This window comes from Sorex fumeus, unplaced genomic scaffold (assembly GCF_029834395.1).
Source record: "Sorex fumeus unplaced genomic scaffold, SorFum_2.1 ptg000029l, whole genome shotgun sequence".
NCBI lineage: Eukaryota > Metazoa > Chordata > Mammalia > Eulipotyphla > Soricidae > Sorex > Sorex fumeus.
Window position 1 is genome coordinate 8,521,586 of NW_026606086.1, and position 27,944 is coordinate 8,549,529.

Sequence of the window (27,944 nt, forward strand, 5' to 3'; positions counted from 1 at the left end):
CTAGGGCTCCTAAAAACAGCAGAGATGCTAACCTGACTTTTTTGTTTTTTTGGTCACACCCAGCAGTGCTCAGGACTTACTCCTGGCTCTGCTGTGTGCAAGGCAAGTGCTCCACCCACTATACTATTGCTCTGGCCCTGAAGCTCACTTTTTCTAAAATAGGGGAGTTATAGGTCACTTTGCATATGAACTAAAGGTCCTCTGCTCTTCCTTGGCATAAACTGGAATCTGCTCCCTGCCACTAGGTGACTTTTCTTCTCTCTGACCTGCCTTCCTTCCCTTTTGGAAAGCCAGGCCAGGGTACAGAGACAAGAAAGGGTCTGTCAGAGAGAGAGAACTGCGAGACCAATCGTGAACTCTGGAACATTCTAGAGGGGGAATGGGAAGTTTAGATCAGAAATTCCAATGGCCTGGAACCTGGCTCCTTTAGCAGCTGTGGAAAAGAACAGGCTCTAATCTTTGTCCTGAACTCCCTCAGGACCTGCTATGCTGTGAAACCTTTGGTCACTGTCTGCTTGGAAAGTGATGGACAAGATGCTTATTTGAATGGAGGAGATGGCCAGGCTTTATTTTTTCTCACTGGCCATGACATGGGCTACTGGACAAGAAGGTCTGGCTCTAGTGTTCAAAGGAGTGCTGAGTTCAGGCCCGCCCAGTGGTAGACCCTGATTCACCTCTGGAAGGGTCTGTCTGCGAAGCAGAATCAGAGCTGGACCTGTGAAGCCGGAATGAGTGCCAAGAGAAAAGCGATTCTCTGAGTACACAGAGCACTGAGGGTCAGAGACGGGGCCAGATGAGTGTCAGCACCACTGCAGCCTGACTTCTGCCTGAATGCCCTTTTAATCTCCCTACCTGCCATCTCTCTGAAGGTTATTTTTTTTTTAAACAAGCTTCTGCAGCTTAAAAAATATGGGGCTTGCTCAAGCCTGTGACCCTGGAATACAGATCCCTCTTTTTCTTTCCCTTCATGTATATGTAAATTTTGTTTAATAAAAACTATCCGCTTCTGGGGCTGGAGCGATAGCACAGCGGGTAGGCATTTGCTTTGCACGCGGTCGACCCAGGTTCAATTCCCAGCATCCCATATGATCGCCTGAGCGCCACCAGGGGTAATTCCTGAGTGCAGAGCCAGGAGTGATCACTGTGCATTGCTGGATGTGACCCCAAAAAGAAAAAAAAATATCCATTTCACAGAAAAAAAAAAAGGAAAAGTAACAAACCTAGGGGGCTTCATTGATAGCACAGCGGGTAGGGCATTTGGCTTGCATGCAGCCGACCCAAGTTCGATTTCCAGCACCCCTTATGGTCCCCTGAGCACTGCCAGGGGGGTAATTCCTGAGTGCAGAGCCAGGAGTAACCTCTTTGCATCGCTGGGTGTGACCCAAAAAGCAAAAAAAAAAAAAAAAAAAAAAAAAAAAAAAAAAAAAAAACCAAAAAAAAACTATCAAAAGTCCTTGGTATTTTCCAAAGGAAGTGCTTGCTAAATTTCAAATAAAGGTAAGCTATTTTTGTTATTTTTTTCAACATGAGAAACAAACATAATACTAGATGTGCCAATTAATTTATGTATATAATTATGACTGCAAAGCAAAACATCCTGAGCATAATTTTTATGGACAAGATTCACTTTAGTCTGAGTGGATACTGTGACTTCTAATACCTCTAATACTCTTGACCGATTTTAAATATAAAGAAGTTGTGTTTTCACAGAGAAAGACTTGCTGCTCTGAGAAGCATCTGTATTGCAAATAGCATTAGCTTTACCTCAAATGAAAGTCATATATCATCACAGAAATCATAAATCAAAAATCCTGTCCATTTTATGTACCTGTATCATTTATAGCAGTTCACAGACAATAGGATGCAAGACCTTAAAAAAAAGTGATTCAGTCCAATTACATCTAGAACTGAAACTTCTATTACAGGTTCACCTAAAACAGTTCTCATATAGTCCTTTAACATGAGTATTTCTAGAGAAAGGTGGCACAAATCACAGTGCATACAAGGAAATCCACTTTAAATCCACTTAAATTGGTGGAGGGTGGGGTGCTGGAATGACATATGTCTGATACTATCCTAACAGTACTGTAAGTCACAGCACCTCAAAATAAATAAATGTTTCTTTTAAATCCATTTAAAAGTATTCCAATCATACATTTGATTTAAGGAATAATATGGGACATATTACATACAGAAATCCAATGTTAATAGAATGAGCCAAGCGGAGACAAGTATAATTGGAATAACCTTAAAAATAGATATCTGAAAAAGTATCTAAAATGAAAAGTACTACTGACTCCTGTGGTTCTAAGTGCAGACACCGAGAAGGTTCCAGAGGTGGTATCTGAGCTGAGATGCAGCGCATGTCCAGCCACGGTGCAACCAACAACCCTCGCACATGCTGAAAGTCAGGTGCGATTCCACATGGGACTCACAGATGTGCACTGTGAGGAGGAGACTAAGCCCAGACCTGCAAAGACACAAGCAGATGTTTAGTCCCTTGGTAGTTAACTGAGCTTATGGGAAGAAAATCAAGGTGACATGCCCCCATTCCCATGGAAGCTAATGCTTCACTCCTTACTCTTTACTCAAAGATCTTTTTTTTTTCCTTATTGGGTCGCACCTGGTGATGCCCAGGGGTTACTCCTGGCTTTGCACTCAGGAATCACTCCTGGCGGTGCTTGGGGGACCATATGGGATGCTGGGAATAGAACCCAGGTCGGCTGCGTGCAAGGCAAATGCCCTACCCGCTGTGCTATTGCTCCAGCCCCTCAAAGATGTTTCTTAATCCCTATACATGGACCCCATTATTCTGAAGGACGTTTGTGGCCCCTTTTAAGGGTCAGTAACTCTGAGAATGCTGAAACCATCTATATCAACACAGCTCGCTGGTGCCACGTACACGCTTTGCTTGTCCAGGAACCTTACAGAGGAGATGTAGTCAGAATTGTAATGTTTCAGGAACTTTGCAAGTATTTTACCTATGTGCCCTAAGATCAGACTACTTGAGTGAGGCGCTGAAACAGTTACATCCACGAATGACTGTTTCAAGACACCGAAATCTACCTTCCGCCCAGCAAATGGAACTATGATGCCTCCAACTTGCCAGCTCCTAGTTATGTCCTGCCATTAGAACCTAGACCTGGGAATGTTTGCTCGGCTTCCAGTCACCACGAAGACCCTCTGGTTTATGACCTCCCTCACTAGGGTAAGCAACACATTTAGTTTTTGCTTTAAGAACAGCTTAGTTTGATACCCTGAGGACACTTTTGATAGGAAAATGCATACATGTAATTAGCATATGCTCTCAGGGGCTGGGGTGCTCCCTACACCCCTCTGTGGGTCTCCTAAGAGTCCAGGGCCACAGAGTAAGACCTCCATGTACTGGTCGGTCAGACTGCCTTGCAGTTTGCCAAAGGCTATTGGCAGATCTTTCAGGTCAGAAGACAACATCTGAAGCTCCTAACTAGACTGTCCCCTCAACTGTGAGAATAACCATGTTTAATGGATGCTGGGATGAAGGCTCATGAGCTTGCCTGCAAGCTGCCCTTCTGCTAGACCTATGGCTCTGCCTGATTGAGCCATCTCCCTCCTACCCCCACCCCCCACCCCTGCATGCTGACACCTCAGGAAGGCTCGAACACTGCCAGCAAAACTCGCTTCTCTTACTCGAAGGGTGTGGTCCCACGACCCGGAACAGAAAGCAGTGCCATCGGGGGAAACACGCAGCGTGCTGACACGGTTCTCATGTCCAAACAGGATGGAGACGCGGGACCCCTTGAGAACATCCCAGATGTTGATGGTGTAGTCATTGTACCCGGCAAACAGCAAGCGACCTCAGGCAGGAAAACACGAGGGTTAGGAAGCTGTGCTCTCTTTTCCTGACTCATTTGCTCACCCACCCACCATTCACCCACCAGTGACTCTAAGCCAGGGCCAGAGAAAGCCTTAGCTGCTACTGCTGTGCAGGTGCCACGGATAGGCAGACACATGGATCACTGCAGACTTAGAGAAGGGGCCGAGTGTGTATGGAATGCAATGCAATCACAGAGGAAGGGATGCCCGGCCACAGTGGCAGCATGTATGCAAAGGAACAGGTGTGTGTGTGTGTGTGTGTGTGTGGAGCACGTGCCTGGGGAAACGGAAGGGCCATCACAGCATTCTGTCATTTCAAGCCTCCTGAGCTCAAAGGCAGAGGTGCCACAAATCCAGGGCATTCAGAGGGGGCCATGCTTCAGCTGCTCCACTGCTGGGGGAAAGGCAATGATGGGAAGGATGTGCCTAAAAGCTCTGAAGATGCAGCTTTTCAATAGATGTGGAGTTCTGGCCTCATTTCTTCTGGGGCTAGGGGAGGTCCTTATGTGCAGAGCACAGAGGCCAATTACTGGGCAAGCCCTGGCCTCTGCATCCCATCAAGATTACTGAGCATCAGGGCATTCCCTGGAGAGGGGGCCCGCTTTCCAGTCCTGGGAAATGTCCTCCGGTCTTACCACTGAGGGAGAAGTCCACGCTGGACGCTCCAAAAATGATGCTTTCCTTGGAGTAGATGGCCACTTCCCGGTCGGCACGGAGGTCATAGAGACGACACTGTGGCACAAACACAGACAAGGAGCACTGAGCTGCAGGGCCAGTTGAGGGAAGCAGGGCCCAGGGGCTCTATGGCAGTGTGAGGGCTAAGCTCTACACTTTCCGAATTCATCCTTAAACCAGAGTCCTACTTTTATTTTGGGGGGGTGGATATTTCGCACCCAGCTGTACTCAGGGCTTCCTCCTGGCTCTGTGCTCAGGGATCACTGTTCGCAGGGCTTGGAGAACCATATGGGGTGTCAGGGATGGAACCTGGGTCGGCTGCATGCAAGGTAAGTGCCCATCCTGCTGTGCTATCACTCCAAACACTGATTCTTATTTACCTATTTGATCAGTGGAGATAAGCAGCAAACACAGAAGATTTCTTCAGGCACAGAACAAAAGTGAAACATTTTTTTTCTGATAAAGCCTACAAGTTCATTTTAGAGTAGTCAGGGGACAAAAACCATACAGAAAAACATAAAGAGGGCAATAAAGGCTCAACTTGTTGAGATAATTACTAACGTCTAGACTGATCTTTTTTTTTTTGTTTTTTTTTTTGGGTCACACCTGGCTATGCACAGGGGTTACTCCTGGCTCTGCGCTCAGGAATTACCCCTGGTGGTGCTCAGGGGACCATATGGGATGCTGGGAATCGAACCCGGGTCGGCCGCGTGCAAGGCAAACGCCCTCCCCGCTGTGCTATTGCTCCAGCCCCTGATCTTTTCAGGTTTATTCCATTTGATGTCTATATTTAAATGGATGGACCCCCAGTTTATCTCACTTCTGAATTCAATTTACATGGTTCAACTGAAAGTTCCAGCCTAGAGGAGGGAGGGGCAGTGCTCAGGCCCAAGAGTGATATTCAGGCACTAGGGACTCTTAACACTCATGCTCTGTGCTGGCAGTAGCAGGGTCATGAGGGCAAGCCAGTGACCCTAAGCTAGGACACTGGGTGGTTTCCCTGTTTTCAATACACTATTGCATTTGGTTTCCAATGGCTTTGCCAGGTTAACCTCATCACAAGATAAAGATACTTATTACTATATTGGAGAAAAGTTGCCTTTGAAACACACAATTAAGACCTTAGAGATAGTACAGCAGAAAGGGAACTTGTGTGCACCTAGCCCAGGTCTAATCCCCAGTATTGCATCCCTGAGTCCCACCAGGAATAAGCCCTGAACAATGTTGGGTGTGGCCCAAAAATCTGAAGGAAAAAAAAAAGGAAACACCCAATTCAGCCAGCACATCTCTTTCTCGAACAGGAGATGCTCTCCAGAATTTAGAGACGTACCGTGGCATCATCCGATCCTGAAGCAAAGGCATCTCCACTCGGGTAGTAGCTGCAGAAAGCAGGAGAAAGCAGGTGGTTTAGAGGCATTGCTTCCAGTACTGGGCGTCTGGGAGAACTATCTGGAAGGGACGACCCTGAGGAGTCCTGGGAACCCACTTGTTTCAGAGGCTCCTGGGGCCGCCCACGGGCTTCTCACTGTATGGGGACAGGGCGGCTGCTGGAGCTGTTGGTAGAGTGAGTGAGATGTTCCTGCACCAGATCCCGAGAGTGGCCCATCAGCATCTCCCTGCATCCCACGGCTCACTCGCAGGCGCAACTTAGAGCTCAGGGAGGATGCCATGATGCAGGTTGAGCACCTGACAGGTGAGGCCGATACTATCTCCAACAGGTCACACTTGAGTCAAACAGTACTAGCAGGGGCCAGAAGGCAGCTCAGATGGCTAGGGCACAAGATGTGCATGTCTGAAGCACACAACTCCAACCCAGTCCTGTAGGGTCCCCTGAACACGAATGGGTGCTGCTCTGCCAGACCCTAACACTGCCAGCCCGAGCTGGGGCATCACAAGCCTTCCCGTCCTTTCTCCCAGAATGAGGTTCCCTTTATTTCCTTTCTCCCTGTGCTGCCTTTGAGGGCAGGGAGCTGGACAATCCTGCTAACCTTCCTGCTGCTGGCCAGGCATTTTCCTTGTGTTCTTCCAGAGAACACACTTTGTGTTTTCCTACCAAGGATATTGAAGATTCTGGCAGATCTGACTGTCTCAAGGTCTTTGCACCAGCTCACCCCTCAGCGCTCCTTAGACAAGACTCAGGGTCCCCGATTTCTCAGTCTACTCTGGTAACACCTTCCTACATTTGCAAGCTTCAGTAAGGCGACACTGCCCCCTGCCCTCTCCCCAAGGGGCGGGCAGGACCTCAGGAGCCCCCACAGATCTGCTGTGCCCTGACCATTCAGCCGTTCTGAGCAAACACCATATCCAGACCCTGGCGGCCAGCAGTACAATGCGGCAGGGCTGCAGCCGCCTGAGAACTGTGGGCGGGAGGAAGTGTTGGCGTCCCTGAGCCTGGGCCTGGGTAAAGGAGGATGGCTGTACCACACGCCTGCAGCCTGAGCTCAGACCCTGGTGCCAGCACATCCTGGCAGCTCTGCCATGTGTGCCCACGGTGAGATCGGCAGGCCAGGTCATCGCGACAGCACCTGTGCCAACTGTGGGAGGGACATCATCCGACACACGCGGTGTGCCAGATGGGCTACCCATCTGATGGGGTGCTCTGGGCCACACCCAGCAGCGCGCTGTATTCATGAGCCACACCAAGTGGTGCCCGGGGAACTGTCCAGGGTGCTGGGAATCAAACTGGGCCAGTGCATGCAAGCCACTGCCCTCCCCACTGCTCTGTCTCTGCAGCCCTCGGTCAGCTTCTTACGGTTTCTCTCACCTCTGCAATCATGCCACCTTCTCGGCTATCCCTACCCACTCCCTGGTCCACATTCTTCTGGACTCACACATCTGTTTAACCCTGCAGAATAGCCCGTGTCTATCTCCCTGATAGCTGTGAACTACGCTGGAGTCAGTGGCTAGTGTGCAAGGGAGGTTCTACATTTATCTACACTAAGTGGATAAATGGGTAAACTGTGCTCACTCTATTCGGTACAATAATGCCGACTGCTCTTGGGGGCAAGTACTATAAAAGTCTCCAAGAGCTCTGGAGCATTGCTCGAGTCCCCACACCAGCTGTTTGTGCTGGGAACACCACACTTTGAGCTCAAGTGGACAATGTGAAGGCAGAGTCTAGGCTGGGCTGGACTCTGAGTCTGGCAACAGTGGAAGACAGGGGCTACTCACTGACCGGACACTGTTGATGTCGGACTCGTGGGTCTCAAAGGCCTGCACACACTGGCCAGAGCGCATGTCCCAAACCATGGCTTTCTTGTCACATCCCTACAAACGCAAACAGACCCCAGTTATGGCCACTTCAAGGAATGCCTCCAGACACTGTATATGTCCCCAGCAGCACCAAGCGTGGCCCCTGAGCACCTCTGGGTGTGGCCTACACCACCTGCCACTTGGATAAGTGGCCAACCACACATTTTTTTCCTGAGACTGCTTCACCTAAGACCACCAAGTCCTTAAAAGGCCAGAGTGGGGGCTGGAAAAACAGGACAGCGGGCAGCGCACTTGTCCTGCAGGTGGCCAGCCCTGCCACATGCCTGGCTGGGAGTGTGCAGACTACGAGAATCCAGGAGCCGGCCTCTCAAGGGCTGTGCCCAGCACCGTGACGTGGCTGCGGTGTCCATGCTGCCCAGAGGAATGAAGCAGGAAGGTGCTCAGGTGCTCACATGATTGGGCACCCTGACGGTTTCCTACCAGCAGCCTTGCTGCGAGCTGGCAGGGTTCAATGGGGGACCCTCAACAGTCAGCTGCAAACGGGTTGGTTAAACTCGGGCTTGGTCCCAGAATGCCGCGAGGTCCCCTGGGCCTAATTAGGAGTCAGCCCTGAACATCTGGTGGGGTGGGAGGAGGTGGGCATGAAGGGGCACTGTGTCCACCAGGATGTGGAGATCTTTAGAGAATGCCCCAGATGGGAGAGGCTCCTTAAGGGGGGGGCAGGGGCAGGTCACACTGGGTGGGGCTCGGGAGACGTTCTGTGTACTGGGGATCAAACCGGGATCTTCCCTCATGCAAGGCAAGTACAGCAATCCCTGTGCTCGCTCTGGCGCCCACCTCACTCGTTTGAAGTGGGTATAAAAATCTGTGTGTACTTTATACCCTAGTGTGGCACCAATGTAAAAATTAGCTAGAAGCATGCTGGGCACAGAGGACACGGGTGGGCCAGAGACCCCAGGAGTCTAGGTGCAGCCTGCGGCACACAGCTCGGATATAAGGGCTCTGGAGTGAGTCACCGTCCTCTCCTCAGACACTCAGGGCAAAGGGCAGAGGGAGGAGGAGCGGCGTTTTGGAGGAGGCGGGGTGGAGGCCCGTTGCTGCCTCCTGGGCAGTGTGCAGGCGAAGACACATGAGCCCTGGAGTCCTGGTAGCGGTGAGCTCTGCCTGGAGCCTTCTGAAGTAGGTTCCCGGGAGCCAGGTACAGGGGAGCGGAGGGCTGCTGCCCAAATCCCCAGGACACACACCTGCCCCCTCAGCAGGCACTGCATTCTGTATACATGGAGCTCTGTCTCCTGCTATCCCACCAGCTATGTGTGGAGCAAAGACTTCTTGGTTTTATTTTTGTTTGGGTCACACGGGATATGCTGAGGGATCACCACTGGTGGGACTGAGGGACCCCTAGCGAATTTAGGGGATTGAACCCAGGTGTGCTGTGTGTGCAAGGCAGGTGCCTTAATCTGCTCTACTCTCTGGTCCCTGCGCAATGACATTTTAGCACATTTGGTTTGTTTGGGGGCCACAGCCAGCAATGCTCCTGGCTTCAAGCTCAGGAGTTATTCTTTATGGACCCAAGGGTCCGTATGGAAAGCCAGGGATCGAACTCAGGTTGGCCACGTGCAAGGCAAGCACCCTCCCCCCGCCCCCAGCTGCACTATTGCTCTGGCCCCCGAGCCATGTCACTTTTAGAAGTGGCAGACACACCCTGTGGGCCATCTCTCACTACCAGCAGAAACTCCCAGCTCCCCGTGAACTGGGCACACCAGCAGCAGAGCAGGTGGGCGCCCACCAGGATGTGGAGATCTGTGCTGCCCACCGTGTGCTGACCCTACTGTGAGATGTCAGTTCCTGCTTGAGAGGCACCCTTTGCCCCTAGCATGGCCTCCCCCACACCCTCCCACCCCGGTGCGGGGAGCTCACCCCCGACACGAAGGTGTTGCCGGTCTCCGAGGGCGCCAGGTCGAGGCAGAGCACGTCGGCGCCGTGCCCGTGGAAGCTCTGCAGGAGCTGCCCGCTCTCCACATCCCACAGGGCGCACGTCCCGTCCCCGCTCGCTGTCAGGATCTGCACGGGGGGGAGGGGAATGTGGCTGCTGCACGGCGTCCGCATACTCCTGTGATGTCCATGCCGACACAGAATGTCATCGGCGGGTGAAGGACAGTGTGGTGACCCTAGCCACGCCAGTGTTTTTTCTCTCCTCTCCCTGGCCTGCCACACACCCCTCACAGGAAGGGGCAAGGTGGGACAGCCACTCCCCGGGCCTGTGCCAGCACTGCTCCACCGAGGGGAGTTCCCACCAGGCCACCCAGGGAGGTCCTTGTCCTCATATGGCCAGAAAGCTCCCAGGCTCTCAGGTCTCGCAGGCACAGCTCCCAAGAATGTCCCAGAGGCCCTGCTCAGGGCACCACCACGGCTGCAAAGCATTCAGGGGTGCTGACACCTGCCTTGGCCTCCCCTCAGAGGCCCATGTACATGCAGCAACATGGCCAGGGCTGGCCAAGGCAACTGCGGACACTTGCCTGGCCATGCACTTCCTGACTGAGGCACTGTGCTACGGAACGCCACGTAATGCCATGGGCCCATTCCCGTCCTCCCACCGGCAAAAGGCCAAGAATACTCACAGGTACTCCCGTCCCTAAGTAGCCCTGCACGGCAAAGGCCAGGCAGAATGTCCAGGCTCAGCGCCACCAGATATGGCCTGAGGATCACCAGGAGAGCACCTGGGGCCCCGAGCACCACTGGGGGCAGCCCTGCCCTGAAAACCCTCAAACATGACCCGCCTGCCCCTGCACGGTTCTCACTGTCCGCAGGGCGCGCTCAGGCCTTCAGAGACCCCTCTCAGGCTGCCGACCTCTCCCAGCTCCCCTTAAATGGGCCATCCCCTCACACCCCCCTGAGCAGGGCTGTGCTGGGGACCAGGTCAATCTGGGGAAGTGAGCGCCACCTGCATTGAGCCTCTGGCAGCCGCGCCATTTCACTCCCAGCCCACTGAGAATGGCACAGATGTCAGAACTTCATGCACGGTGGTAGGAGCAGGAATGAAGAGGCCGACATGCTGAGCTGGGCAGAGTGGGCACAGCCTGGGGTTCCCTCCTGCTCCCACAGCCGAGGGCCACCCTCACCGTGCACAGGCGCTGCCTGCTGGTTGTCCCGTGCGCCCCACCCACCTGCATGTCCGAGCTGGTGAAGCTGCAGGCCGACAGGTAGTTGGTGTGCATGGCCACGGACTTCTTCTTGGCAGCCATGTTCTCGTTCTTGTCGAAGGTCAGGGGGTACACGGAACACTTATTATCCAGACCCCTGCGAGAAACAGGTGTCCAGCATGGCGAAGGGCCTAGCACTGAGCTCAAGATTGCCAAAAATTCACCCCAGGGTTAATGCATCCTGGATTGCAACCATCCCCCCTCCCCCAGTTTTTGTTTTGATGCTATTCAGAGACACAGTAAAGTCAAAAGAAATTCCGACAACTAGAGGGCAGATTCTCCCAGATGCAGGAACCTGGCATTGTATCCTATTTTTGGACTTGGCATTGTATCTATTTTTGGACTTGGCACTGTATTCTATTTTTCTTTGGGAGGGGGGTGGGGTCAAATTATGAACCATTTAACTACAAACTGCAGACCTGAGGTATTATGTCTAAATGCTTCAATCTGCAAAACTGTATCTCCCCCAAAATAAGAACACTGTCCTATGGAGTCACTAAATCATCATCACATCGTGTGTGTGTGTGTGTGTGTGTGTGTGTGTGTGTGTGTGTGTGTAGGGGGAGGGAGGCTCGAGGGAGCACATCCGGCAGTGCTCAAGGCTTACTCCTGGCTCTACACTCAGGGATCACTCCTGGTGGACTCGGGACCATCTGGGATACTGGGGATTGAACCTGGCCCAGAGGTGTACAAGGCAAGTACCCTGCCCTGTCCTATTATTCCTCCTGCCCTGGTGATGCTAACTTTGAAAACTTGGTCAAAGTGTGACCCCCCTCTTCTGGCAATCAGGAACAATTTGTGGAGACCTTATGAATATCCTATCCTCCAAATAGCACTGTAGCACTGCCCTCCCGTTGTACATCGATTTTCTCGAGTGGGCCCAGTAACGTCTACATCATGAGACTTGTTGTTACTGTTTTTGGCATATTGAATACGTCACGGGTAGCTTGCCAAGCTTTGCTGTGCGGGCAAGATACTCTCGGTAGCTTGCCGGGCTCTCCGAGAGGGGCGGAGGAATTGAACCCAAGTCGGCTGGGTGGGCTGCGTGCAAGGCAAATGCCCTACCTGCTGTGCTATCAAAAAGAAACAACTTTAACAAGAGATAAAAGCATAGAAATTGAAAAGGAAGAAGTTAAACTGTCACTATTTGAAGATTAATAATATTATAAAATGTAGAAAACATTGTAGACTTCACCCTACTCCAAATTATTAAATCTCATAAATGAACTTAATAATGTTCCAGGATATAAAATCAATGTATCAAACATGTTACATTTATGTATGTTAAACATTACTAAAAAGATAAATTAATAAAATATACTAATAATTTCACTAAAAAAATCTGGAAATAAATTTAACCAGGAGAGCTCAAAAATTACATTAAAAACTGTTCGATACTGATGAAAGAAACTAAAGACACACACAATGAAACTTTATTTTGTGCTCTGGATTACAAAACTTCACATTGTTAAAAATAGCTTTCCTTTAAATAAAAATTAGTTAGGGGTAGAAAATGGCACAAAATTTTATGATTTAATAATTCCCTGCTAGCATTTTCTATAAAGAAGAATGTCCCTCCCCCAAGCTCTGTACACCTATAGATGATTTTCTTTCTCTTTAAAAATAAGAGAGATGCACAATTTCTATCATTGCTCCATGTGATGCTCAAACTGTCCCAGACTTGGATATGGGGCAGGAAGGGGGGCTTTCGAACAACTCTTTCACTCTGGCATCACCAACATGCTGCCCGAGCTACAGCACTAACTCACAGAGGCTGCCATCGGCACTTGGGAGCAGAGGACACTGTCTGACACTGAGACTCCCACTGGTCTGAATGTCCCCCTGGATAGAGTAACCAGCTCGTGCCCAGAGTCCCTGGGCCCTCGGGGAGTGGGGAAACGTCTGTGCCCCCTACTTACCCGCAGGCGATGGCGCAGCCCGAGGGCGCATAGGCACAGGCCATCACCCATGTGCAGGGCATGGTCACGGCGTGCTCCTGAAACACAGAGAAGAGAGGGCTGAGGGGCTTGCTGGTGCCAACCCCAGCTACCCACTCCCACAGCACAAACCCAGAGCCGCTGTCAGAGCCATTTCAAAGGGCAAAGGTGGTTATGCGGGATCAAGACTGGCATAACCAAAGTTACACCCTCTAAAAGGTAAAATACTTTTTTGGGGGGGAGCATTCTCCCAAGAAATGTTCAGGGCTTTGGGGCTGGAGCGATAGTACAGCAGGTAGGGCATTTGCCTTGCACGCAGCCCACCCGGGTTCGATTCCCATCATCCCATATGGTACCCTGAGCACCTCCAGCAGTAATTCCTGAGTGCAGAGCCAGGAGCAATCGCTGAGCATCACTGGGTGTGACCCAAACAGCAAAAAAAAAAAAAAAAAAGAAAAAAATGCTCGGGGCTTTTAATGGTCCAGAGCTGGGTGCTGGCTATAGCACCTTCGATGGAGGGCGGTGGTCGGTTTGGGGGCCACACGGGCACATGTGTGCCCTGCCTGCCGTCTTGTGTCCCCACGAAGCACTGTGGCCCTCCAAGTATCTTACCTTGTTAGTGGTAAAAGAGTCCCACACGATCACCTTCCCGTCCTGGGCAGGGGAGTAGAAGAATAAAGAGGTGAGCAATGGAATGTGAGAATGATTATCTGGACAGTCAAGTCTGTCCAGCTTACCCCAGGGAAACAGGTCAGTGAGAGGGTTATACCTTCTGGCTGCCTTAAGCCCTCATCGCCATGTTACCAGCTGGGAGGAAAAACCAAGGAGCAGCACCCCAGTGCATCCTTCTGCCAGCATAAACCCAGCACAAGCTGTGGGCAAATGCCACCACCTGCCACATCTTCAAATGCCAAGTGGTCGAGGTGCAAGGTAGACCGGAAATGCCCTTTAGTACCTGACAGGAGCTACAGGCCTGGGGTTTTCTCCCTCATCACCCCACTAGGCACCCTTGGGGCCGTTCCCAAGAGACCACAAGCCCCACAGGCCATGAGAGCCCCGCCACTGCCCTGGGGGATATCTACAAACAGGGCCCACGCAGGCCTGAGATCAGTCTGTGCCTGGTACTCTCAGAACGCTACATCCCTTACATTAGTCCCTGAAGGACTAAGAATTGCTAAACTGGGATGGAGCGACAATATAGTGGAAAGGGCACATGCTTTGCACATGGCTAACGCGGGTTCATCCCCGGCACCCCATATAATCCTGAGTGCTGCTGGGAGTAATTCCTGAGTGCAGGGCCCAGAGCATTGCTGGGTATGCTCAAAACAAACAAACAAACAAACAAACAAAAAGAACTGCTGAACTCCTAGACTGAATGCAATCACTAACACCTTCAATCTGGACAAACAAAAATGGTCTCAAAATATGCTCAGGGAGAAATAATTTTCACTGGCTCATCAAACGTAATTTTCAAGCATTTCCAATCTACCCAAAGTAGTGAAGTTCTAGAGGATGCCAGAGAACTCTTGACTCCTTCGGAGAACATGCAGTCACAGAGCCCACCAGGAGGGTTTGCAAACGGCGTTCCCCCCACCCTGGCTGTGCACAGAACAGGAGGCCGTGGCATACCTGGGACGAGCTCACGATCCGCCTTTTATCCTTGCACCAATCCATGCAGAGGACTTTGTTTCCGTGGCCTTTGAGGGTCCTTCTGGTCTTCATGACAAACTGGCCAAGGGCTTCTACGCGCTCAGCCACCTGGTGCACTGGAAGGAGATGGCCCCAATCAATGCCATTAGCAGGGACCAGACTGGATACTGGGGGACACTGGTCCTTCTCTGCATCCACAGACTAAGCATCTCTTCATAACACTCCTGTTTATTGCTGGGTCATGCCTGGTGGTGCTCTGGGCTCTCTCCTGGATCTTACTTTGGAATCAGTCCTGGTGGGGCTCAGGAGACCGTACATGGTGGCAGGGATTGAAGCCAGCTGGCTGTGTGCAAGACACACAGCACTACCTCCCTGGCCCAGTACAGGACAACACTGATGTTTCATGCTGAAGACCCTCTGTTTTCCAAACTACCCCCACAGTGGCACCTAAGGCATCTGCATTTCTGAAGCACTACTGGAAGCACCACTGGGAGCCGCCACGCTGAGGGGGACAGAGCTAGCCAACCTGGAGACCGCATCTCTGCAATCTCTGCATAAGAGGCATTACGGGGCTGCCTGGCCCTGGGTGGGAGTCAGACCTGGGCTTTCATCAGCCCGTCAGATGGAAAGAAAGGGGCTGTAAGTGCTGTCCTGGGATGAGCTGTGATCAGGACAGCCAACTGACCTCTCAGGCCAGGCCTAGACACAGGACAGGACAGGGCTGGTGCCCCAACCAGGTGCGTGCTGCAAAAAAGAAGGAAGATAGCAACTACCAACAGTAAAGATCAATTTACTGGAAACACGGAAGTGATCAGGGCAATGGGAGGGCCTGCAGGGCAGGCCAGTCAGAAGGCAAGGGTCAGACAGGAGGGTCTCTCCTGTGTGGGCCATAATGACACAGGGCAAGGGCTTAACAATGGCCAATGGCAACAGGGCCTGAGAGTGGGGTGACAGAACTGAGCTCACCTGGACAGGGATATGGTGACGCAGGGGCAGCGGACACTTCCTCCCATCTGGGCTTGGAACTCTGCATTCATGAATTCCTACCATTAACAGTATTGTAAATCGAGAGTGCCTCAAAAATTTTTTTTAAGAAAGAATAAGAAGCCCTGCTAGGGCTGGAGCTATAGCACAATGGTAGGGCGTTTGCCTTGCATGCGGCCAGCCTGGCAGACCCAGGTTTGATTCCTCCACTCCTCTCAGAGAGCCCGACAAGCTACCGAGAGTATCTCACCCGCACGGCAAAGCCTGGCAAGCTACCCGTGACGTATTTGATATGCCAAACACAGCAACAACAAGTCTCACAATGGAGACGTTAACGCTCAAGCAAATCGATGAACAAGAAGCCCTGTATACACTATTCACTGTCTGGAGACATGATGCTCCTTCTCGGGAAGGAGCTCCTTGGACCACCATGGGGCTGGGACCATGCACCTCTCTGAGGTGACACCAGCTCCTCTGGGGCTGATAGACAATGCCACTGAGGAGTCCCCGGGGAGTACACAGAGACCCGCAGAGACAGGTGAGTGCAGGTTCCTCGGGGAGTGCCCGAGAAGACCGATGCCTTCTGAGGCACCTCTAGGAGCACACAGGCTTCTACTTCTGGCTTCATTTCTCCTTCCTGGAAACTGCCGGGAGGCAGGTCTGGCATGGCGTGGGGACAAAGTGGCAGTGCCTGCCATCCTCCTGACCCACGGGCGCCCGCCAGGGCCAGGTGCCCCTCTGTGCCAGGGCTTGGCTGCGGGGGCGGCCCTAAGGCTGGTGGAGCCCAAGGCCCTTTCACCCTTCTGTGCTTCGTCCTGAGAAACTGGCAAACCCACAGTGAAGCAGTCCAGGTAGTGACACACTCCATGCAGGAACAGCCGACAGGCTGTATGGGGGGAGGTGGGTAATGTCCCTGCAACATGACAGCCGCAGAGACACTTCTCTATGGACATTGTTTTGATATTTTTAATATTCTAATATTTTGGTTTGGGGACCACAGCTGGTGCTCAGAATTTACTCCTGGCTCTGCAATCAGGGATCTCCCTGGCGGGGTTCAGGGCACCACATGATGTGCCAGCCAAGTGCCCTACCTGCTGTATCATTCCTTGGGCCCTCACATGGGCATTCTGTTATAATATCTATTTCTTGATTGATGGGGGTGGGGCCCACACCTGGGACCGTATATGGTGCTGGGGACTGTGGTGCCAGTTCCGGCAGCATGTAAAGTTCCCCAGCCCCTGTACTCTCTGGCCCCAGAAGCTGCCTTTTCTGGGGTGGGTGGACAGCCACACGTGGCAGTGCAGGAGCAGCCCCTAATTACGCTGAGGAGACCACCTTAGTGACAGGAATTGAACCAGGGTCAGCCACATGCAAGGCAAGCGCCTGCTTTCTCCCTCTTGGGTGCCAGTCACCTTTCTTCAGCCTCCAGTTATTTTGTTTCACAACTTAGTCTTGCCTAGTGCCTCAGTGGACCGAATCTGGCCCCAGACGTGGTACCACTCATTTGGCAGGAGCCCCACAGGCGGCAGGGTTCTCCTCCTCAGTATATCCTCCTCAGGATATACTTGCTGGGCCTGGAGAGCTAACCAGCATTCAACTGTGATAAGTTAAGAAAGCACTTATCTCGCATGTGGCTGACCCGGGTTCAATGCCTGGAACCTGGCATGGAAGGTTCCAAGCCTTCCAGGAGTGAACTCTGAGTGCAGAGTAAGCCCTGAGTATTGCTGGGTGTGGACCAGAAACCAAAAAGGAAAAAAAAAAAAGGAAAAATAAAACTAGGAGAAACTTGCTGTTCCTTAGTGTCATCACGGTAAAGCGACTGAGCTCTGGCTAAGTGAGGTCCGCGAGGTTTGTCTGCCAGCTATGAAAAATTGTCTTATGGAGATGTGATTCAAAGAGCCATAAGTGTCATCTTACTCCACAGTCTCATATGCACAACCTCATATGCACAACCTGAATCTCACATGCCCTTTTCTTGACATCCGTTAATGATTCTTTTTTTTAAAATACTTTTTTGAGGTACTGTAATTTAAAAAGTTATCTGTAGCACCCAACTTTACAATCAGCCATGATCAAATTCTATGTGTATGGTTTACCTGACCTCAGATCCCAACCACAAAACACCAGTATCAGACATCACTCCCGCCTGGACTCTGGGGCCATATGGGGTGCCAGGGACCGAACGCGGATCAGCCGCATTGCTCAGCCTCATTGCAAGGCAAACACCGTAACCATGTCCTATCACTCTAGCTTCGCAAACACTGTAACCGCTGTCCTATCACTCTGGCTCTGCGTTAATAATTCTTGTCTGAACCGGGCACTAAGATGGTTGGCAGTGTAGTTTTTCTCATTGCATTTTTAATTTTGCTATTAACATAAAATGAACAACATTTTCTCCTCCCCGGCATAATTACTTGCTCTTTGAAGTCAGTATGAACTCAGTGGATTCTTTATTCTCTCTCTTTTTTCCTTTTTGGGTCCCATCCAGGTGAGGTTCAGGGGTTACTCCTGGCTCCACACTAGTAATTACTCCTGGTGGTACTTGGGGGACCATATGGGATGCTGGGGTTTGAACCCGGGTCGGCACACAAGGCAAACGCCCTACCCGTTGTGCTATTGTTCGGGCCCCAGATTCTCTATTTTCAAGGCTGGAATCCTCGATGTCTCTGAGGGCCTCCATGGAGCCCGTCGGCGGGTTCCCACAGCAATCTGGCATGAACACCTGCACTGTTGAGTCTCAGCACAGGCTCAACCTAGTCTAGCCTTGAGTCTTCTGCAAACAACGACTCCTCCAGAGGGCCTCGGTTTCTCACATATGACCCCAGTTTCTTGGGATGAGCAACAAAAGACTGAAAATGTCAAAAGTCTCTGTGAAGGGCGGGAGCAATATTCTACAGCATAGAAGGCACTAGCCATGGAGGTATAGTTTCATTCCTGGCAACACACTCGGTCCCCCGAGCACCACTAGGAGTGATCCCTGAGCAAAGAGCCAGGAGTAAGCCCTGCTGGATGTGGATCAAAAAAATAAACTCAAACAAAAATAAAATAAAAAGTCTCTAAAAAGTAATCCAAACTGTAAAAAAATACTTGCTAGACTATAAAGCACTAGACAGTTATAATGCTCTCTTTTTGATATCTTGTTAATAGTAAAATTAAAAATGCAATGAATACTATGCAATTATAATGCTCTTCAACATATCTGTTCAAACAGCTGCAATAACTCACTGCTACAAATTGTACAGAAGTCTTTCAAAGATACACACAAATTGAGTGGAGTCTAAAAACACTGATTTTTCTCCATTCTTATAAAGTTTTCTTTTTTTTATAGAAGTCTATACTGCTGAAAATTTTCATGATTTTTGTTTTGTTTTTAGGACACACCCTCCAATGTTCAGGAGATACTCCTGGCTCTCTGCTCAGGGATTACTTCTGGCGGTACTCGGAACCATATGGTTGTCAGAGATTGAACCTGGGTTGGTTCTTTGCAAGGCAAATGCCCTCCCCACTGTTCTATGGTTCAGGCCCTGATACAGAGTTTCTAAACGCCTCTCTTACTGGATAAGAAAACCTAAGGTCTTCCCCTAGTCCTTACATAATGAGACTCTGAGCACATCTCCACTATTAATGATTTTCTCCAATGCATTTTCCCTTCCCACACACAGATTCGTTCCCATCCCACTCAAGCCTGCTTCTATCTGCCAAAAGGTGCATCCACCAAGCTCAAGGATTTTGAAAGACTTGAATGCCAGAAGTGAGAAACATAGCTGCAAATGCGCTAATAAGCTTCGGAAGTTATCTGCGGGGTCTCGACCCGGGGCAAATGTGGTTTATACTTTGCAGGCTGGTGATCGCTCTCCCAAGAGTGCGCACAACCAGCTGGTTCAGTTTCTTCAACAGGAGCTTTGAGCATCCGATGATCGACTGTGCAGAAGCCCAAGAGGCTTAGTCGCAGCAGGGGGAGGGGTGCTGTTTTGTGGAGGCTCCTCAGAGCATCCCTGGGGGGGGTGGGTCGCAGACCTCAGGAAAGTGCTGAGAATAGAAGCCTGGAACTATGGCTGTTCACAACAGAGCAGCACCCCATCTCGGGAAGCCGCTTACATTCATGCCTCTCAGTTCTTCCCCGGGACTGGGGGACACAGGGAATATCCTGGCACTAAGGGAGCATGTGACAAGTGAGTCTTCTGCAGTTTCCCACAGTGGGAACCCAATCAATCTTTACTGACGGAGTGAATGAGATACTTAATAATAACTTTCAACCAACCGTCACCATTTTTAGGCAGCAGTTCTTGGGTCCATATAATTTGGGGGAGGTTGTTTTGAGATTTTTTTAGCTCACACATGGTTGTGCTCAGGGCTTACTCCTGGTCTATTCTCATGGGTTGATCTTGGCAGGGCTTGGGGAAATCAGGTGTGTACAGGAAGGTGGGGCCAGGAAATAACATAATCATATAATCTGGAACCTTTGGAAACTAGAGATGGTATTTAGAACAGAACAGAGTTAGAAAGAAATGAAAAGAAATGAGAGTTACAGATTTTTCTTGACTCCTTTTTACATACAGACGTACTCCCACTGAAAATAAGTCAGAAAATTCCCCCAGAGCACTGCCAAGAGTGGTGTCTGAGCACTGTTCATTGTGGGTCACTCTGTTGCCCCAGATAAAAAGAGGGCCCTGCAGGGGTCTCTGCCCCGATACACATGCACACAGGGGTCAGTTGGCCAGAGCCAGCACTAAGGGCAGTGCTGACCCTCCTGGTGCCTCATTTTCCTCATCTGTAAAATGGAGAACTGAGACAGCCTGCTTGAGGGACACTGGTACCACAAGGCATGGCCGTGGTCTGCAGAGTACGGGGGTTTGCAGGGAACACATCTCTTCCTGCCTTCCCATCCTCTTGCTGACCTCTCCCTTTTGAACAGAAGCAGAGCATCAGGGATGGCAATGTGCCAGCTCAGTTCTCGCCTTCTGTCTTCCCAGAGCCACAGGACCTAGCTCCAGCCGTAAGTCTAGCCCCTGGGGAAAAGGCAGCTCAGATAGAGAAGGGAACAGCAAGTAAAGGGTATTGGGAGAACCCATTCAGGTTGAAAGATGCATACCGGAAGTAGACTATAGACTAAACAGGATGGCCACTCAATACCTCTATTGCAAACTATAACACCCAAAAGGAGAGAGAACAAAGGCGGGGGGGGGGGGGGTGTAGGGTGGGAATTGGGGGGGTGGAAAGGATATTGGGAACATTGGTGGAGGAGAATGGGCACTGGTGGAGGCATGGGTAAACAATTATTGCATGATTGAAATACTGAAGTTTGTAAGTTTGTAACTATACCTCAGTGATTCACTAATAAAAAAAAACCAATGAGATATTATCTCACACCACAGAGACTGGCACACGTTTAAAAGAACAAAAGCATGGGATTGGAGCAATTGCCTTGCACATGGCCGACCCAGATTTGATTCCCAGCATCCCATATAGTTCCCTGAGCACCGCCAGGAGTAATTCCTGAGTGCAGAGCCAGGAGTAACCCCTGTGCATTGCCAGGTGTGACCCAAAAAGCAAAAAAAAAAAAAAAAAAAACCCAACAAACAAAAAAACAAAAGCAACCAGTGTTGGTGTGGATTTAAAAAAAAAAAAAGAATACCCCTGGGGATGCTTGTGCTCCCTGTCACATCATCCTCCCACCTCCCTGTTCTGGGATCACAGCGCAATCATAGGCGAGTGCTGGGTGCTCCGGTGGGAGGCATGGGGGTGTGGGTCCGTGACCAGCACAGGGTCCGCTGACCCAGAGCTGCCAATCGCCCCCAGCCCGTGCAGTTACGTAACAGCTCCGATTCTGTCAAACACCAAACGGGACTTAGCCGAGCACAGCTGGAGCCGGTTCTGAATAACGGAGGCACTGGACACGCCGGCTCCAGGTCCCCGCTTCTAGGCTGCTTACCGCGGGGTGAGCCCCACCGCCCCTCCCCAAACAGAATATGCACCCGAGCAGGAGATGCTCAGGGGTCACTCCCGGCCCGCGCTACGGGGTCACTCCTGGCAGTGCTCGGCGGGCGGACCGTTTGGGATGCTGGGGACCAGCCTGTGTCGGGTGTGCGGCCAGGCAGCGCCCTACCCGATGTGCTCCAGCGCTGGTCCCTGCAAACAGAACTGACCAGGGCTGGTACCACGCAGGCCCGGGCCGGGAAGACAGCTCAGGACCAGGCGCAGCCCCAAACCCATCCCGACCCGGCACGCGGCAGCACCGGGAGACGAGACCCCGCGGCGGGCACTTCGGGACTGTCCGGCGGGCAGCGGACCCTCCCGAGCCGGCCCCGTGGGGTCTGCAAGGACCGGGTGGGGGGTGGCAGGCAGAGGGGCGCGGCGGCCCGCGGCCTGCACGGCGCCGCCGGACTCACGCTCCACGTCGTGCAGCTTGGCCCGCTCCTCCTCCAGCTTGCCCTTCAGGCTCTCCGCCTCGCTCTTGAGCGACGCCAGCGTCTCGTTCTCGTGCAGCCCGTCGGTGGCCATCTTCGCGGGGAGCGGCCGGGGGACAGCGAGAAGCGGCGCGGTCAGCGGGCGGCGGGGTCCGAGCGCAGCTCAGCAGAGGCCCGCGCGCGCCCCGGCCCGGCCCGGCCCGCCCCCGCCGCGCGCGCCCGCTCTCGCGTTCCCTCCTCCCCGCCCCTCCCCCGACTCGCGGGCGCTAGGCCCCGCCTCTCCCGCAAGGCCCCGCCCCCGCCGCGCGCGCCCGCTCTCGCTCTCTCCCCCCTCACTGGCGCGCGCAAGCCCCGCCCCTCTTGCGACGCCCCGCCCCGGCCCCGCCCCCGCCGCGCGCGCTCGCTCTTTCTCTCGCTCCCTAGGTCTCTTTCCCCACCCCATCAATCGCGCTCTCGAGGCCCCGCCCCGGCCCCGCTTCTCTCTCGAGGCCCCGCCTCCTCTCCACCCTCTCTCTTGTGAGGCCCCGCCCCGGCCCCGCCTCTCTCAAGGCCGCGTCTTGGCTCCGCCTCTCTCGCGAGGCCCCGCCCTTTCCCGCCTCTCTCTCTCTCTCTCTCTCTCTCTCTCTCTCTCTCTCTCTCTCTCTCGGCCCCGCCCCCCCCTCACAGCCTTCTCTTTTGCGAGGCCCCGCCCCGGCCCCGCCTCTCTCTCGAGGCCCCGCCCCTCACCGCCTTCTCGCTTGCAAGGCTCCGCCCCGGCCCCGCCTCTCTCGAGGCCCCGCCCCTCCCCGCCTCTTTCTTGAGGCCCCGCCCCACCCCGCCCCGCCGCTATCTCTCTTGCGAAGTCCCGCTGTGGTCCCAACCCCTCTGTCTCCCTGGCGCGCGGCCCCGCCCCAGGCCGGCCCCCTGGCCCTAGCACGCGCGACCCCGCCCTGCAGTGCTGCCGCATCTGGCTCCGCACTGGGCTGCGCTGCAGGCCCGCTTCTCTTCTCGCCGCCCCCACCCACACCCTTGATGGTACCCTGGACTATTAATTGCAATCTGCTTTTTTGTGTTTTTTTCCCCCAGAATACTTCTTAGCAAACGGAATCACTGTTATGCTTGCAAATGGGACCAGAAATATCAATATTTTCTTTGCTTTTTCAGTTGGGTATAATTTAAAAGTCATCTTTCCCCATTTTTAAAGAAAAATCATACTTTTTTTGTTTGTGTTTTTGAATTCATAACCAGCAATGCTCAAGGGTTACTCCTGGCACTGCACTCAGCGATCACTCCTGGTAGTACTTAGGGAACAATATGGAATGTAGGGATTCTAACCCAGGTCGACTGTGTGCAAGTGCCCTGCTCACTATATTATGGTCCTCAAAAATCATATGAGTTTTTTGTTTGTTTTGGTTTTGGGGTCACACCCAGCAATGCTCAGAGATTACTCCTAGCTCTTCACTCAGGAATCACTCACTCCTGGCAGTGCTCAAGGGACCCTATGGGATGCCGGGGATTGAACCCAGGTCAGCCAGATGCAAGGAAAACGCCCTACATTTGCTGCTGAACTATTGCTCCAGCCCCTAAAAATCATACGATTTTAAACTATTTTTTATAGGGAACATGGGAGCTAGCTTCAAGGGCTGGAGTGCATGAATCAGAACTCAGTTTTAATCCTTAGAATCAAAGGTTGTCTCCTTTGATTCCTAAGCACTGCTAGGAAGACCATACATACACACACACACACACACACACACACACACACACACACACACACACACTCTCATACACGTAGGTATACAATATGCACCCACACATCTGTAAATAGGAATTCCCTAGTAGATTTTTAGGGTGGAGTGCTCCCACTTTTTCAGGCGAGGGCCCTGAGTACTCAGTGCAAATCTTCTGAGATCAAATTCTGAATTCGTAAAGCTTCAGAAAGAGACCTTCCCACGCTTTCGGCTTTCGGTCAGGTCTGAAAGACACACACACTGAGTTGGTGGACTTGGGAAAACACCAGAATTCTGTTTTTTTTTTTTTTTTTTTACAGAATTAGAGTAATTTACAGCAATTACCCTTGTTGTAAGTTTAGGCCTTAGGAGCGCTTTTCCTTGAATTTAATTTTGATCCCTGTATAGGCCCTGTAATGATCTTACATCTTGTCAGAACAGGCCCTTGGAAAGGGGCTCAGAAAATGATTTTGGCCAGTTACTTTTAGCTTGCCTGCTTGCAAACAACGCCCCCCCCCAAAAAAAAACACTAAAAAACTAGAAGACAGAAGAAGATGCAATAGCCTTAAAATAATAACAATATCTAGAACATTCCTGTGCTAGATAATGTTCAGATATTAAATCATATGAGTGACCAGAGATATTTCACAAACACACACACACACACACGCACGCATGCACACACGCACACACCACATCTGCTCTCTCCTGGATATGCTGAAATTCTTGCATGTAGACAGATTCTCTGGGAACTCAGCAGCACAGCACAGTCACGGGATACTGCTTCAAGACAGGAGACAAGACAGGCAACTACTTTAAAAAACGCTGAAGTGGCACTTACTACTTCTGCGCATACTGAACAGTAGCTGAGCTGTTGAGATTTCTTGAAAACTGGTCTCAGTGCTCTTTGCTTGAAACATTTGTCACAGGAGCCAAACACATTGACTAGGAAGGTCTGGTCACACATCTTTTATCCCAGATGCAGCTGAAAAGGAGAAAGAAAGGAATGAACGTCTAGAAGAAAAGTCAACAGAAAGAGCTTTTTAAAGCTTCATCTTCTTTTGTTAAGGTAGTTTCTTAGGCCTTTCGCTGTGGGATAAGCAATATGCAGTTAATTTGTAACCTTTGATTCATTGTGACATGCTGGTGAACACCAACTCATTTATCTAAATCATTATTACTATTTTTTTTTAAAGCACAGGCAATAGGTTTTTTTGTCTTTTTTTTTTTCCTTTTTGGGTCACACCAAAATGCACACACAGCGATGCTCAGGGGTTACTCCTGACTCTGCACTCAGGAATTACCCCTGGCAGTCTCAGGGGACCATATGGGATGCTGGGAATCAAACCCGGGTCGGCTGTGTGCAAGGCACACACCTCCAGCCCCACAATAGATTTTCTGAACACAGATTATTTTCACAGCTTGTAGTCATGCACAGGATTGGTGTTATATCTCAGGGTTTATTTTTTGGGGTCCGAACATGGAAAGCGTGGTTGCAGTAGAGTACAATCTGAGGCCAAAAGATCAAAGGCATAAAATTCCTCCTTTCAGAGTGAACCATTGGAGAAATGCAAGGTCTAATTCAGAGAAACAGCACCGGTCTTGCGTTCAACGGGCCCTAATTTTGGTTCTTGTCATCAGTGGGTCCCCTAACCATGGCTGGTGCAGGGCTGGAGTCCCCCAGCATGACTGGAGTGGCTCAAGGGGTCCCTGGTCCACAGGAACTCACCGTGCCTCATCCCTCGGCTCTGGCATTGAACCTCAGGCACAGCTGGCTGCCAAGAGTGTCCCTGGGACCCCCCAACATTGCTTAGGAGGCTCCCCAAGAGCAAAAACAGCAAAGCCTGACCCAGCGAGTACCATTAGGTTGAGTCAATGAGTTGGCACCCTGAAATTAATATATCCACCTCCGACCCCTGTCCCCTTAGGAAACATTTGGTAACCACAGACCTGAGGGCCCATATTCCCCCCCAAAATGTCACTCGCCAGAGACTGACCTGGGAGCTGATAACGTTGTCCCTTAGTAAATTTGCTGAGGTGGGCAGTCATATGGCTAGGAAGCCCAAGGCTTTCCAGCAAGTGAATCGCGCCATCAAAGCCGATTATTCCAGCCTTTGTGCTTCCTAAATTAGGTCAGGGAAAGATGGACAGCAGGAGCCACAACTAGATTAAGACTGTTCTCATGGAGGTGGGAGAGGAAAGGAGCTCTGGGCAAGCGACAGGCAAGGGGGTGCCAAGGGACCAACAGGGGTGGAGTAAGAGAATGTCTAGGCTGTAACGAATCATCATGCACAACCTTGTAAACCACAGTGCTTATATAAGGTGTAGGGGGAAATTTGCATATGTAGGCTTTACCTATTCCAGTAAATTCCAAAATATATTAATGCAGAATTGCTTTAAAAGTTTTATTAACGACAGGTAAGACATGATTATTACCATAATGAGACCTAAGTAGCACTGTAGCACTGTCCTCCCGTTGTTCATCAATTTGCTAGAGCGGGCACTAGTAACGTCTCCCTTGTGAGACTTGTTGTTACTGTTTTTGGCATCTCGAATACGCCACGGGGAGCTTGCCAGGCTCTGCCATGCGGGTGGGATACTCGCAGTAGCTTGCTGGGCTCTCCAAGAGGCATGGAAGAATCGAACCCGGGTTGGTCGCATACAAGGCAAACGCCCTACCTGCTGTGCTATCATCCCAGCCCTTTTTTTTAACGCTCCCCAAAAGGTCTGGAGACCTAAGTATAAAATAAAATTTAATGTAATATATTTTAGATTCCAGAGTTGAAAACATGCGCAAACAAGAACAGGCATTTTATTATATTGTATTGAATGGAGCGATAGCACAGCGGTAGGGTGTTCGCCTTACAAGCGGCCAACATGGCCGACCCGAGTTCGATTCCTCCGCCCCTCTTGGAGAGCCCGGCAAACTACCGAGAGTATTCGATATTCAACAAAGTCTCCAATGGAGACGTTACTGGGCCCGCTCGAGCAAATCGACAATCAACGGGAGGGCTTTTACTTACTTTACGTAGGTCAAAATTATATAGTAATCACAAATTCTTACTGATTTTTACTGATTTATTTACTGATCATTTTATTTGCCATTTCTCAAAGTTGTTCTGAATAAGCAATATAAAGTAAATGTTATGTGCCTAAGCAAACAGGTTGAGATTGGGAGAGAAATTAGGTATATTGGCAAAGAAAAGGTCACAATGGTGGTGTTGGAGCACGAAATGTTTGAAACAACTGTATAATGAACAAGTGTGTAAATCATGGGTTTTTTTTTGGGGGGGGGTCACACCTGGTGATGCACAGGGGTTACTCCTGGCTCTGCACTCAGGAATTAAATTACTCCTGGCGGTGCTCAGGGGACCATATGGGATGCTGGGACTCGAACCTGGGTCAGCCTCGTGCAAGGCAAACGCCCTACCTGATGTGTTATTTCTCCAGTTCCCAATCATGGTGTTTTTAATAAAAATTAATTTTAAAAAAGACAATGCTTTAAGTTGGGGGAGATTGAAAAATGAAAAGTGGGAACAGAGTGATAGTACAGCAGGTAGGGTGCTTGCCTTGCATGCTGAACCTGGCTTCAATCCCTAGTATCCATATATTACCAAGTTTGGCCAGGAGTGATCTCTAAGTGCATAGCCAAGAATAACCCCTGAGCACTGCTAGGTGTGTCCCAAACACATACACACACACACACACACACACACACACACACAAACACAGAGAGAGAAAATGAGAACTAGAAAAAAAATGGATCAGTGGAGCACTGTTTTGTAATTATAAACGTCAATTAAAAATGATAATGAATATTTTGTAGGAATATAAGATGGCAGAAGCAATGGGGAGTCTGTTGGATATTCACAAGGTTAGAGTTGCCCAGCAAATTCATCCTGAGCCAAATTTGTTCCCTGCATCACATGGTTCCCCTGAGTTACTCAGGAGTAACCCTGAGTGACACCCTTGGGTGTGGCCCCCAAACAATCAAACAACGAACAATGTCATAACAGTTTTATTCATGATAGCCCCAAATAGGAAAAACCCAAATGTGCATCAATGGAACATTAGACGAATAAATGGTTCATGCAACTGAAAAGAACCAATGACTGATGTATGTGACTGTGTATGAACCTCCCCGACCTACTCACTCTCTGATGTTAAAGATCAAATCTCTTCCTACCGCATCAGCTTTATACTGCCACTAGGCTCCACACTTCGAGTCTTACCTGGATCAGTGTTTTAAACTTGGTGAAATGATTTTCAAATTCCTTAATTTCCTCCCTTGACACCAATACTAAATGCATTTTT

The 27,944-nt window shown here is 50.8% G+C and overlaps 1 protein-coding gene across 1 annotated transcript; it reads right to left on the bottom strand.

Annotated features, from left to right (window-relative positions):
- Positions 1 to 1,795: 1,795 nt before the first annotated feature.
- GNB5 (G protein subunit beta 5) lies at positions 1,796 to 22,059 on the bottom strand. The gene is made up of 11 exons (XM_056115421.1): positions 21,904 to 22,059; positions 14,510 to 14,646; positions 13,493 to 13,534; positions 12,863 to 12,939; positions 10,908 to 11,040; positions 9,661 to 9,804; positions 7,706 to 7,797; positions 5,861 to 5,909; positions 4,491 to 4,587; positions 3,670 to 3,836; positions 1,796 to 2,470 (listed from the first exon to the last, which is right to left on the bottom strand). Exons 1-11 carry the CDS (start codon positions 22,013 to 22,015, stop codon positions 2,459 to 2,461), a joined length of 1,062 nt encoding a protein of 353 aa, XP_055971396.1. The 5' UTR covers positions 22,016 to 22,059; the 3' UTR covers positions 1,796 to 2,458.
- Positions 22,060 to 27,944: the final 5,885 nt, after the last annotated feature.